The following is a 13771-nucleotide window of genomic DNA, read 5'->3' as shown; positions in this document are numbered from 1 at the left end:
ACAGACAGTCCGGTTGAGCCTCTGAGGTAGGTCTGAGTGTGGCAGTGAGGCGTAATGGCCAGAGCTGGTGCATATATGGGAGAAGCTGGTGAGGCCCACCCCCCTCAGGGCAGAAGAGATAAATTGCAGGTTCCCCTCTGTCCTCTATGCGGGGTGTGTGGTGGGGTGAGACTGGTGAGGCTAAGAACGGAAACTGACCCACACAGAGGGTATTGGGTCCTGGGTGAGGTGTGGGAATCTGAGTCAGGTTGGCACCACAGAGGAGCACGCTGGGACCAGGACGGGAACTGGGCCTCTTCGAGACCATACAAGGCTGTATTTCCTAAACTGTTCTTTAGGGGTCTCAAGGATGTTGAGTAGTTAATTAATTGGTATCCCAGGATGAAAGGGAGCCAAAAAAAGTTAAGAAATTGGACTTAATGGATTAAATATCAGTAAACAGACTTTTTTAAACTGCAGGACTTCTCAGAGCCTTTTATATACTCGTCTGCATATGATGTACAAGCCAAGGTTAGAGTATAAACACTACATTTCTCAAAGTTACCTTACTATGTTCTATGAAGTATTATTGGGAAACACTGGTTATGGCGTAGTTTATAAATAGTATGATATAAAATGCTTTGTCTATTTTTTAAAATTTTTGTAAACAGTGCTGTGTGGAGGGCAAATTATTGTCCCCATTTTAAACATAGGGACACCAAGGCACAGAGAAGTCACATAATGTGTATGTGGCAGAGCCTGGATGCCTGCCACAAAGCCTGGATGCCTGCCACAAAGTCTACTAGTGACAGAGTTGGGGTATGGCGTCTGGCCTGGCTTCACTATGGGAACGGACTAGCACAAGGGAGTTTGAGGGGTAGTAGGGTCTCCCCTGCCAACTTTTGGGTTTGTTTCTGTGAGTGATTGTTCTCCCACTGTTAAATTCAGATACACTATCCCAAAATGCACACACGCACATGAGCAAGGAAAACAAAAATGACTCCCAAAGCCTGCACATGGAGCAGTTGTTTGGATTATTTTGATTCTCTCTCCACAGTTTTCTTGATCACTAGAGGAATTAAGAGCCTGTTTTGGGGGGAGTGTTAGCACTGAACCTCCCCTGCAGCCCAGAAGGAGAGTCTTAAAGTCCCACCTGGCCTGTTAGACTTAGTGTCTGGAAGCTTCAACAGTTACCTAATTTGGGAGAGGGGAGGAAGGTGCTGAAGAGGAGCTAAACCCCAGCTGAACCCTATTTTACAGACTGAGGCCCTGCTGTATCTCTGTGGTTTCTCACAGAGACTAAAAATCCCAGAGTATGAATTTCACTGTGGGGAGTAAGAGGGGAGGAGCCAGCTGGGGGGCCTCTTTGTGGTCTGGTGGGAGTGAAGGATCAGGAGATGCTCCTGCAGAAAAGGCCCCAACCCCCTTTTCCTGTCTGGGGAGGCTGCTCCCCACCTGCCCAGGGGGAAGGTGGTTGCTACTGTTTGTACATTTTCTTTCAAACTCACATCCGCTTTAGATTTGGTCAGGATGGAGCAGGGGAACCCCAGAGCGTGGTTGGCTGTGATGGGGTTTTGTTCACATAAAAACAAAGAGCCCATCCAAGGGGTTAAAGAAAACTTTATTATGGAAAATTCCCAAAACATCAAAGAAGTAGCGAGAACGATGAATCTCATGTATCCATCATCAGCATCAGTGATTATAAACTCGTGAACAATCTTATTTGAGTATTTCTCCCCCATTTCTCCCTGGCACTGCAGTATTTCAGTATGTATTATTAAATAAGAACTCTTGAAAACTATCACTACCATACCATTAGCACATCCTCCAGAAATCTAATGACTACATTTTACAGTTCATTTGTTCAAATCAGGATCCAAATAAGGCCACATACTACATTTATTGTGCCCCTCCCCCGATTTTATTATGAAAATTTCAAATATACAGCAAAGTTGAAAGAATTTTGCAGTGAATTCCTGTATACTCACCTACCAGATTCTGATGTTCTTTTTCTATACTTGCTGTGTCACCTCTCTGCCCCTCTCTGTCCATCTTGAGTGTGCCCTAATCTGCACTCATCAACCCCCATTTTTTTTCCAACTGAATGATTTTTGGTTTTTTTTTAAACTGGAGATTGTTTTGAGTGGCTCTTCAGTTGAAGTTAGAGGTGGTGTTTGAGGCAGGTGGCCTCATTAGTTTCGGCCTCTTCCTCCTCTAAGGTTGGAAGGTCCCAGCCCCTCTGCAGTCCTGAGAGCTGAGCAGCTGCGGAGAACGCTGTGTCCCCATTTGACTGACTGAGGAAGGGCCTGGCCTGGGCTCCAGGCTTGCTGGCTGGACCCAGGTGTACGGACAGTGAATTGGCAGATTGTGGAGAGGGGAGCACCATCCTGCAAATGTGGGTTCCGGGGAGGAGGCAGGTGCCCTTGAAAGGGTCTCTGTGACCTGGTACCCTGAGAGAGGCCTAGAGAGGAAGCTAGAGGCCAGAGGCCTTCCAAACAAAAGGGGTGGGATGACTAGGGAGCTACTAAGGGGTGGCCTGGTTAAGGTCTGTCAAGAGTAGGGGGCTGGGCCCGTCTGCCAGAATCAGTCCCCAGAGTCTGTCTCCCTCTGGCAGGAATGCCTTCCTAATGCCCCTGGGAGGAGAAAAGCTAGAGGACTTTACCCAAACTGGTTAGGGAGTAGGTTTTGGACAACAAGATGATAAAAAGCAATTTGCTTTACCTTTAGAGAAGGACAGGAAAGCCTCTCTCCACCTGGATTCTTATTTAGCAACTGAAAATCTAGACTTTTAATTCCAAAATATCCTTCAGTTCCATAGAATGGCCAGTTGAGAATAGTGAGATGGAAAGAAAAGGGGAAAGGAAGAGAAAGCATGGCACAGGGAGAAAAATTGGGCAAGGAAGAAACTAAATTCCCAACACCTACTGTGTCTGCTAAACCAAACACAGAGAGACTGAGTGGGGCATGAAGAAGAGGGCAAAAGACTCTGGAGAAGGACCTGAAGTATTAGTTTACAAAATAGTCTAACTCATAAGTATGACAGTGAAAACAATCCTTATCCCTGCCCCTGGAATTACTATTAGCTTTTAACCTATGGTTTACAGCTCTTAGACTGTTCTTTATTTCCAGAAGCTCTGCTCTGCATGGGATGCAGGGGACATAGACTATTCTTTGGCTGTGATATGTTACTGTTATGAATTGTGACCATAACAATATTGCATATCTTTATTATCATCTGTAAAAGTGGGAATATCTACTTTTTAGGGCCATGTTGATTCAACGATCTATATAATAAAGTTCCCGCAGTCAGCAGGCCCTCAACAAATATTAGTCTCTTTTTCTCATTAGAAGGCACTATTGTGGTTTAGAACAGTGCTTCTCAAACAATCTGTTTGAAGTATCAGTTTTATGTTTGTTTCTAAATTCCCAAGCTGCTGTGCTCTGATACTTTTGTAAGGTACACAGACGTTTACCCCCCAATTTTTTATTATTCCATTCAACAGATTCAAACTCATTCTGTCACGCTATTACCAATCTTCGTGAACGTGCACTCTAAAATTTCTTCACTAACCTCCTGGGATCCGGTCTCACTCACAGACCTGCCCCACTGCACTGACCGTACTTTGAGCAGCAAGCGTTCAGGAGACACTCCCATTATTTTGAAGAGCTGTGAGTGCCCTGGGGAGTATTTCAAGATTGAGGGTTGCTTGGTAGGAAGCTGGTTTCTCTTGGCATGAAAGGAATGGAGCCAATGAGCCGTGAGGAGCTCTGTGTCGGGCAGTTGGGTGACGGGGGCGGGGCCTGGTGGCCGGTTGGCTTTGCTGCTGAGAAAGGGGTGGGGAGTTGTGCTGCGTGCTGGTGCTTTGGGCGGAGGAGGGCGGGGACCCGGGCGATCGGATCGTGGGGAGGAGCTGGTTCCTAACCCCACCCCGGGTTTTACCGAGGCGAGATAGGTGGGAGGGGAGAGCGACTTAGCCCAAGGCCCACCACCCAGGACTGCTGCTCAGACACTCACTGCTTAAGCAGCCCACCCCTCCTCCAGGCGGAGATTTGGAAATGAGGAAGAGTGTCTTTCATTCCGGGGTTGATTTAAACTTTTGTTTTTGACTAGGGAATATATTCACATGAGTCAACCTTCCAAGGTAACCCAGCAGTAAGGAGTGAAAAGCCAGTCCCCTCCATCTCTGCCCCCCGTCCCTGTAAGCCAGCAAGGTTATCAGACACTTGTGTATCCTTTGAGTATTTTTACGCATAAGCACACAGTGGCCCATTACATTCAATGTGTGCACTCTGCTATCATATCAATTTATCTTGGAGTTAGTTCATTCCCTAACAGCACATACAGAGCTTCCTTTTTCTGGCTACACGGCATTGCTTTAACCGTGCTTTAATCAATCTCCTGTTGATGGGCATGAAGATTATGTCTAATTTTCTGCTATTATAAATAACGCTGCAGGAATGACCTTATATGTAGGTCACTTTACACAAGTGTAAGGACATCTGTAGCAGTGGAACTGCTGAATCAATGGGAATGTACAAAGATAATTTTGACATATGTTGCCAAATTGCCCTTTATAGAGGTTCTACCAACTTCTGTTCTACCAACAATGGATGTTCATTTGAACCAGGTACACTTCTGGCCATTTCCTCCAAATGTCAGTTTTAGAAATCATGAGATAGCAAAGGATCCACCAACAGGCTGTGGCGTCTTCTGAGGGAAAGTCTCCTGTGACTGGCTTCTGGGATCTCGGCTTTCGGGATGCTCTTGGCATGAAATCTCCCTTAGGGAGGGAGAGTCTTCTTCAGAGGCACACAATTTGGGACCAGTGGCTTTGAGTTGTAAGCAAACTGAGGTCATCCTGAGAGGAGTGAGTGGCGTCCACAAGTAAGTCTGAGAACACCTCCCTGGCAGCAGAAAGAGCTCCGTGAAGAGATGGGACCAAGCACACATTATGGAGACATTTTGGATAGGCACATAACTCGCTGAGCCCTGTGGTTCCTGCTGGGGTAGTGGAGCGGATCTGATTCACTCAGCAGCTGTGTGTTGGGTGCCTGTATTGAGTGGTGGGTCTGGTCCACACTTTGGTTGCAGGAGACGGGCAATGAGCCAGTCACACCAAGCACAGCCACCTGAGGCCATTGTGAAAGCACACTTGACCTCAAGCCCTGCACGCTGAACATCCGGTTCCTACCCCACCCGGCTACCTTTGCTGTAGGTAGCAGAACTGTGGTGGTCCCAAGACTGTGGTGAGGGAGCTAACAAGTCAAACCAAGCAGTATACATTCACCTGCCAGGGGATGAGGTCTGCAGATCAGCCAACATGTGAGAGAACTCCAGAAAGTGCCAGTACTAAACATGTTCAGGATTTGCCTTGCAACACAAGAATATCTGCTTCCCGCTTTAATTCTTCACTTTGGTGGCTAGGTTATCCCTGGTATGTTCAAATACCTTCAAATTGGAGAAGTGCAATTATAGTTACATGGAAATTAGGAGCACGTGAAAATACATTATTAAACCACCTCATATATTTTCCCTCTTCAGTCGTTCGGAAGGAATTCCTTCTTGGTTTAAGAACTTATTTATTACCCACAGTAGGGCACGCGTGTGACTTTGTCCCTCATTTGAAATTCTGAAATTCTGGGAATTTGTCCCAAGTCCTGGGAACTCTACTTCCCCAACCACTAAACGACAGGAAATAAACCAAAAAAGGCGACTTATGCTTGTGTCATGACAGAATGCCTGTGTTTTTGTCTTTAAACGCTGTTTAAGTTTGTGGAAACAGTGTCTTTATTGATTTTCTGAGACCTAGGCCATTCGTGTGCGGGGGTAGGGGAGGGTCGATGGGGAAAGGGGTATGTGCCAGTTTCTGTATCTGCCGTGTTCAGGGATCACTGCCCTGTTTTTCAGATGACTTTGGAAAATTACTCTTGGCTGAGGCCCTCCTGGAGCAGTGTTTAAAGGAGAATAATGCCAGGATAAAAGACTCCATCCCTTGGCTGGAGAAGAATGAGCCAAAGATGAATGAAGCCAGAAACCATCTAAGTAGTATCCTTAACCACGGAAAGCTGTCGGTGAGTTGTCAGCCCTCCAAGCCTGTCGCTACCCCCCCACCCCGCTCCTCTCTCTCCTCCTTCCTGTATGCTGTCAGGCCCTCCTTTGGTCATCAGTCACCTGAGCAGCAAGTGCCTCTTAAGGGCTGGCCTTGCACTGCCCAGTATAGTAGCCATTAGCCATATGTGCACTTGAAATATGGCTAGTCCAAACTGACATGTGCTGCCAGTGTAAATCATACCGTGAATTTCAAAGACTTAGTACAAAGCAAAGAATGTAAAAGATCATTAATTCTTTACATTGATAACATGTTAAATGATAATATTTTAGATAAATTGGGTTAAGTAAAATGTTATTAAAATGAACTGTACGTATTTTTACCTTTTTTAATGTGCCTAGAAAATTTTACTAGAAAATTTAAATTACCCATGTGGCTTAATTTATATGGCTTAAGTTATGTTTCAATGAAACACTACTTGGTTGACCTAGTACGTGCCGGGTCCTCCTTGGGGTCTCAGGGAAATAAAACCTCAGTGAGCCCAAGATCTAATGGGAAATAAGCAGACATGCAGAGTTGGCTAGTGACAGAAACTCAATAACATGAGAAGCCAGTTTACGTCTGTGTGCATTTACTGAGCATCTACTGTATGCAAGGAACTGAGGGGAGGCTTAGAGGGAAGTAGAGTCACAGATTTCTCTAGACTTTTACTACTCAAAGTGTGGTCCACCCACCCATAGAAGGGGCATCATCTAGGAGCTGGTTAGAATTTAACAAGCTCTCTGGGTGATTTATGTGCACATTCAAGTTTGAGACTGTTCCAAATGACAGTGTATCTTGAGCTATAGCCGAGGTATTGGTATGTCATTAGAGACCCAAAGATGTGATTTTTCAAGACATGTTCCAAAGTAATATATTTATTGACCTACACATCTGATTGCCACCTAGTATGTGCAGAGCATTGTGTTGTGTACTTTGAGGGCAATAAAGAGGAGTCCAGCATGGACCCTGTCCTCTGGGAGGTTGCAGGTCTACTGGGAAGATAAGTCCTATCATCGTCAGATTGTCCGTTGTGGACTGTGACACATGCCGCAGACGTGGTGTACATGTGCAGGCCAGTCCGAGGGGGGCACTCCTTGGGGTGAGGTAGGAGTCAACTCCGGGAGATGGTAGTACTAGAATTAGGCCCGTGGGGGAGGGCTGGCTCATGAAGAGGGAGGAATATGGACATACAGAGATAGGACAGAACGTTCCACGCTAAGGAAGCAGTGTGTAATCTAAGGAAGGACTCTTATAAGAATTGCATTAAAATATGTTCATTAGTAGGAACAAAAGGGAATGGTGGGTAATTAGCTTATAAAAATACACTGGAGCCAGAGAATAAGGACTAGAACACCAGACCAAGAAGTGTCCAGCTTTTTCTGTAAGCAGTGCGGGGAGGATGTACTGGAAGTTTTCAGGTTGCTGCCTTTAGACTCCTCAACAGGAATTATTGTAACTCTGGCTGATTTTACATCAATTTAAAATAGCTGCTTGACCCTGCGCATGTCCCCTGACCTTGTAGGCCCTCCAGTTCCTCATCTGCCAGTCAAAAGGGTTGTACTTGATTGGTGGGTCCCCACCTTTTCCACCATGACCCCCTTTAATTTTTTTCTTTCCAGTAGACTCCATTAAATATTTTTAAATTGTTTTTAAAATAAAAATGACTCCAGTTTATTGTAAAAAATTCACTACGTACACAAGTAATTTGACTAATAAATAAAAGTTTTTGTTTGTCACCCCCAGCCGATTCCCATCCTCAGAGTTGAGCACTGGTCACCACCTGGCGTGTGTCCCATACTCCTTTCTCTGTGTGTTAAAAACACACATACACATATAAAACTTTCTTATTAGAGTCGTAAGATGCATGTTTGACAAGTAGCTTTTTTGCATAAGAACTGTCCCTTGGAGTTCTCTCCATCCAATGCCTCATTCGTTGTATTGGCGGAATAATATCCACATGTATTGTTGAAGAAACTGTTTTGTCTACCACATCACATGTATTAAGTACAAATTTTATCATGCTTTATTCATCAAAGACACATACTGAAAAATTCCCTGTTACCCAGGCAAAAGCCAAAAACTTGATGTTGATCAGGCAAAATAAAACATTAAAAGTAGTGTGTGTGATTCTCATTCTTAGCCCAAAGGCCAGAGGGTATTCTTGTGGCTGGGGGTGGTCTTTCCTGGCAGCAGAGGAAACCCCAGGTAGATTCCTGTGTATCCTGAGTAGCTCTGATGGGACGAGGAGGAGAACGGAGAGCTGGGTCCTGAGGCACCTTGGTGTAGTTTGAGACCTACTCTCAGTGATCTCTAAGATCCTGTCCATCTCAGTTCTGTGGAGGTTGATGCAAACGAACCATTTGTCATAACTTGTTCTCCATGGAGCGCCAGGCATTGCACCATCTCATGGGTGCCTCACGGTAACCCTCTCAATGGTATTTCCTAGTGTCTACATTTTCCAGGTAAAGAAACTGAGACCCAGGACATGTTAAGTCACTCAGCCAAGGACCGCAGTAGCAAGTGCAGGACTTAAACACAGGCCTGTTTATCTCCACATCCTAAGTTCTCATGGCTTTGCCACTTCTCAGTGCTATCTCCCCAAGTCCTGGCGTGGAGGCAAAATAATGACAGAGGAACTTGGGTTAATGTTTGTGATGATGACACTCCTGCTTTTATAGGTCCCATTTTGCCTCTGACGTTTTTGCTCATCTGTTCTCTCCTCTTACCTGGGCATCCATTGATGGTCGTGCATCCCTTTTTATTGATAGAGACCAGGAGGCACAAAGCCTAGGGGACAGGCCTGCTCCACACAGCACAAGGATTGTGCCCCAGACGGAGTGACTTCCTGCACAGCATCCTTCCACTGGGCCAGGGCTCTGTGGTTCCCTGACTGTTGGATTGACAGGCCGAGAACATTTCAAATTCAAATACATGGGTCCCACAGAGTGTAGCCAACTTTTAATTCTGCCATATATGCGAACAGACATTAAAAAAAAAAAAAGAAACAGCAAAACTGGACCACCTTCTATTACCATCATTCCATAAAAGAAAATACATCTTAACACCAAAAAACAAGACACATATGCTTTCAGCACTAAGGGCAGCTTTTCAAATAGTATCAGTTTAGCTTTAGGAAACGTGCAGCACGTTGTGCTTAATTTCCCCCCAGCCTGGTGGACGCTCTGTGATAGACCGTCATTGGTCCACCAGGGACCACTGAGCCCCCCCTGTCATCACGCCCTGAAAATTGTACTTCAGAGCCGCCCTTTTCCCCATTCACGGCAGAACAGGATAATAACAACAATTACTCATGCCCTGTATTTATCTAGCTGCTTTCTAAAGAAACGTTCACAGCTCTTTGGTGAACTTTGCACTATTAACGCTCTTGGAATTGCCGTGACGGGAGATGGGGGTTGGTGTTAGGAGCCCGTCCTCACAACGGGGAAAACAGGGCTGCGCAGGGAGGAAATGTGCCTGTGGCTTCAAACCAGTGGGGAGAACAGCAGCGATGTTGCCCATCTTAGAGGGTCCACGGGCTACATGCCTCTGGGGGGGTGTAATCTATGACCCTGGTCCAGCAGAGTGGGTGGCCTATTTGGGGAGACTAGCAAACGCCCTTGAAAAAAAGTCAGCCTTTGAGAAGTAATCAATAGTCAGCGGGTCAGGCACGCAGAGGCCAAATGGGTCCACTTGGAAGAGGCATTGCCGGAATTCAGCAGAACGGAGGCTTCCAGGAGGAGGTGGACCTGAGCAAAGCCCCAAAGGATGGAAGAGAATCTGGATAGCTTGAGGGAAAGGGGAGGCTTCCCGATTGGGAACGTGTGTGAGCCGAGGCAGCATGCGTATGTACAAAAACTGGCGAGGAAGGAAAAGTTGGCTGTTTTGTGTTCCATGTATCTTAGCTGGCTTTTGAGAGGACAGTAGATGGTGGGGAGTGGTGGAGGCTTCCCCTGGGGTCACATGTGCCCCAGACTCCGGAAAGGAGTCAGAGGCAGCACCTTCCTGTTGGTGGCAGGCCAGGAGGGGGGGCCATCTCCAGGGAGCTCTGTGGACAGGGCTGGTGCTAGTGGTCGGGACCATGCCCAGAGTCTGGCCGGAGGGGTGGTGGGCCGGCTGAGCACAGACATGGAGGCAGCAGGCTAGAGCAAGTGGCCTCGGAAGGCGGGAGATCTTGGAGCTGAGCTGGGCCCACGTCAAAGGCTAGGACTCTCAGGCAGGGTCAACCAGAGCTCGAGGGACCCTGAGGGAGGCCCTGAGAGTCCTTGTATGGAGTGAAGATTTGGGCATAAACAGCACTTGAAAAAGTAGGGCAGAGAGAACAGGTTTGAATTCAGGTACTTGATTCTGCACTTTCACCCACTTCTGATGAGGGAAAGCGGGTGGCCCAGCAGGCCTTTGCTCTCCTCCCTTCTGTCCCACACTGCTGATGTGGCCGCTCTCCCCATAGACGTCCTCCGGCTGTGGGTGGGAGCTTCAGCTTCAGGCCTCTCACCTGCGTGGGCTCTTCCCAAGGCCTCTCACCTAATTTGTTTGTGTTTATGCATATATGTGTGTATAGAGGACCCCTCAGTTTTATAAGCTTCAGGCTTCACAAAACGTGGATGGGTCCCTGACTCCCCACTTGTGCTGAGAAAAAATACCTGAATTCCTTCCTGAGTGCCAGCCTTGGGCTGAAGCCTCTGGGGATTGCAGAAGAAAGAAGACAGAGCCTAGTCTCCACAGGCTGCCTGCAGTCTAGCTAGGGGCCTAAGACACACGCTCATGGAACAATTAGGGGCTCCTATAAGAATTTCAAGAAGAAGAATTTCAACAAGTAGGCCAGGGACTGCAGGTGTGGAAAGAAGGGAGCAGATGGCATGAGCTCGAGGGTCAGGGGAGGCTTCTGGGAGGGGGAGAGAGCTTCTGAGCAGGGACTTAGAATTGTCATGGCTCAGTGGGGGTGGTATTCATCCCAGGGTACCTGGCGGGGGTGGGGACAGGGGCTTTGGGACAGAAGCCTACTAATGTGGTCCTGGTCCTTTCAGCCACAGTACATGTATGAGGCCATGCTTATCCTGGGCAAGCTGCACTACGTGGAGGGCTCGTACCGAGATGCCATCAGCATGTATGCGCGGGCTGGGATTGACGACATGTCCGTGGGGAACAAGCCCCTGTATCGGATGCGGCTGCTGGCAGAAGCGTTTGTCATCAAAGGTAGGTATGGGCGCCGATGGGGGCTCCCCACGCTCGTGCCCAGCTCCTCACACTCAGGCCCCCTGTGCCAGGCGCAGGCTGCAGCTGTAGGGCAGCAGATGCTGCATTGAGGGTGGGCCTGCTGCCGAGGTCCAGGCTGTTTCACCCCTGGTAGTGCCCAGGCACTGACCTGCCAGGTGGAGACCAGTGGTAACCCTGCATGCTGGCTGACAGCAGGCGCTAGGCTGGATGTCAGAAGACTCAGGTTCTCGCCCTGGCTCTGTTGGCAACTAGTTACCCACTATGTGCCTGTGGGCAAATTACCTCTTTATCTTTCTTAGCCTTAGTTGACTAGTCCGCAAGACAGGGTGGTAATACCTGCCCTCACGGGGTTACCATTACCAGGAGGAATCAGTATTGTAACCAGGTGAAGAAAGGCTTAAACAACGTGCCATCCCATTGTCAGGCTGGTGCTGGTGGCTGACGTTGGCTACAAATCGGGTACTCGATGGGGTAGAGGAGTCTGTCACACCTCAGCTATTTGTTAGGCACCTGCTGTGAGCGGCCCAGGGAGGTGGTGCCACGATCCAGTGATGGGCAGGTCAGAACCAGTTCCCAGGGCGAGGGGTACTCTGGTGGGGACCCAGGCACACAGGGTCAACGATGTAGGAAGTAGATGATACGGGGTGCTGTGGATGTCCCAACTGGGGTACTAGTATCATTGAACTGGATCCTGAAGCCATTCCATGTTAGTAAAAACTCTACTCCAAACTTTGTGCTTCAGGCTGACACTTTCTGGATCCACAAGCCCTGGGATCACAGAGCCTGAGGGGTGGCCCTTGGTGGTAGTGAGGTTTTGGGAGCCCCACTGCCCAGGTATCTTGACTGTTTGATCATCTCCCTATTCCAGCACAAACCAACCCCTACAGAAAAGTTTAGAAATGTATGTGCCCCTGTGGGGATTTGGTGTCTGGCATTGGTAGAGTATTTGTCACCCTCTTTCCATCATAGACAGGGATGTTCTCCCATCTTGTATATGGGGAAACTGAGACCCAGAGAGGCTATATAGCTTGCCCAAAGTTACCCAGAGATTTGCAGTGGAGCCAGGACTGAAACCTCCACTCTCTGACATCGGCCTTGGAATATGAGTCCACACCCCCATTCCTCTGTCACCCTTGGGTCGCAGGGGATTGACTGTGACATCTTTGCAGGGCACAGCCTCCTTGTCCCTGGCTGATGGGGCTTCCTGAGGGCTGTTTATCCACTGCTGGGTCCCTGGATCCCTTTCCTCCTTGAGAGATTGTTCACACCATCTCAGGAAATCTTTTGGGAATGTCACTCTAGACAGATCTGGTGCCAGCCAGCAGGAGGGCAGGTGCCCATCTGGATGGTCCAGTCTGTGAGCTCTTCTCCCTTTGCCCTCCTGTCCCCCTTCTCTGGGTCCCTGGCACAGGCCAGACTTGAGGGTGATCTTCATGTGACATCTGGGTCTTTCGGGCCTCTTGGAAACCACTTCTGCCATGGACTTTCTTAACCTAACACCCTTCCTTGGGGGTCCTTTCCAGCACTTTTTTCCTGTAGACCTGGCTCGGTGCCTACTGCTCCCTGTCTCCTGCTCTCTACTCTTTCCAGCACACCTCCAGCTTCTTGGTGGTCAGAGGTCCTGCAGGGGAGGTAAGGAGCCGGGCACCGCGGCGTGGGCTGCTCGGTCATGGTCTGTGCCAGCTCCCCGCCCCTCACTGACTGCATGCGGCCTCCCACTTGCCTGCCTCCTCTCTCCCTGTCCTCCTTGTCCTGTTACAGTGACTGTGCCCTGTTGCTTGGCATGCTGCGTTTCACCTGGTTCACCTGTATGTGCTTGAGACCATGCACAGGACCTCCAGCGTATGCATGATGATGTTGATTTTCCTGGGTTTCGGGGTACCCAGCGGTTCTCCCCATCCAGAGAGTAGGGGGTGGGGATGGCTGGTCATGGGTCCTGACACTTTTTATGAGCAAAGGGGTTGTCTTGGTCTGCCATCACAAAATACCATAGTCCAGGTGGCTTAAAGAACAAGAATTTATTTCTCACAGTTCTAGAGGCTGGGAAGTTCAAAATCAAGGTATCAGTAGGGTCAGTGTCTGGGGAGGGCCGCCTTCTCACTGTCCTCGCATGGCCTTTCCTCCATGTGTACATGGAGCGATTCCCCTCTCTTCCTTTTCTTACAAAGCTGCTAATCTCATCATGAGTCCCCACCCTCGTGACCTGGTCTAACCCTCACCACCTGCCATGGCACCATCTCCGCATACCATCATATTGGGGGTTAGGACTACAACATATGAATTTGGGGAGGACACAAACATTTGGTCCATAGAAAGGATGGTGGCAGCAGGAGGCCACGGAGTCCACAGGATAATGATCCTTGTTAAGCCCTCCCTCTGCCAGGTCCGCCTTCATTGGATCCACACAGAACCCAAGTGCGGATTCTCCTCATTCCCGTGTTACAGACCAGGAGTTACAGTTGAGGAGGTGGAGGGATTCATTTGGG

At 48.4% G+C, this 13771-nt stretch overlaps 1 protein-coding gene across 1 annotated transcript in view; it reads left to right on the top strand.

The window, feature by feature from the left end:
- TTC7A (tetratricopeptide repeat domain 7A) overlaps positions 1-13771 on the top strand; it is a 111249-nt gene that overhangs the window by 1814 nt on the left and 95664 nt on the right. The window contains exons 2-3 of the mRNA XM_033124425.1: positions 5888-6051; positions 11096-11264. Coding sequence (XP_032980316.1) covers positions 5888-6051; positions 11096-11264 — 333 coding nt within the window. The remainder of the gene's footprint in view (positions 1-5887; positions 6052-11095; positions 11265-13771) is intronic.

Source organism: Rhinolophus ferrumequinum, chromosome 13 (assembly GCF_004115265.2).
Source record: "Rhinolophus ferrumequinum isolate MPI-CBG mRhiFer1 chromosome 13, mRhiFer1_v1.p, whole genome shotgun sequence".
NCBI lineage: Eukaryota > Metazoa > Chordata > Mammalia > Chiroptera > Rhinolophidae > Rhinolophus > Rhinolophus ferrumequinum.
Note: the sequence above shows the minus strand (reverse complement) of the source record. Positions and strands in the feature narration are given on the sequence as shown.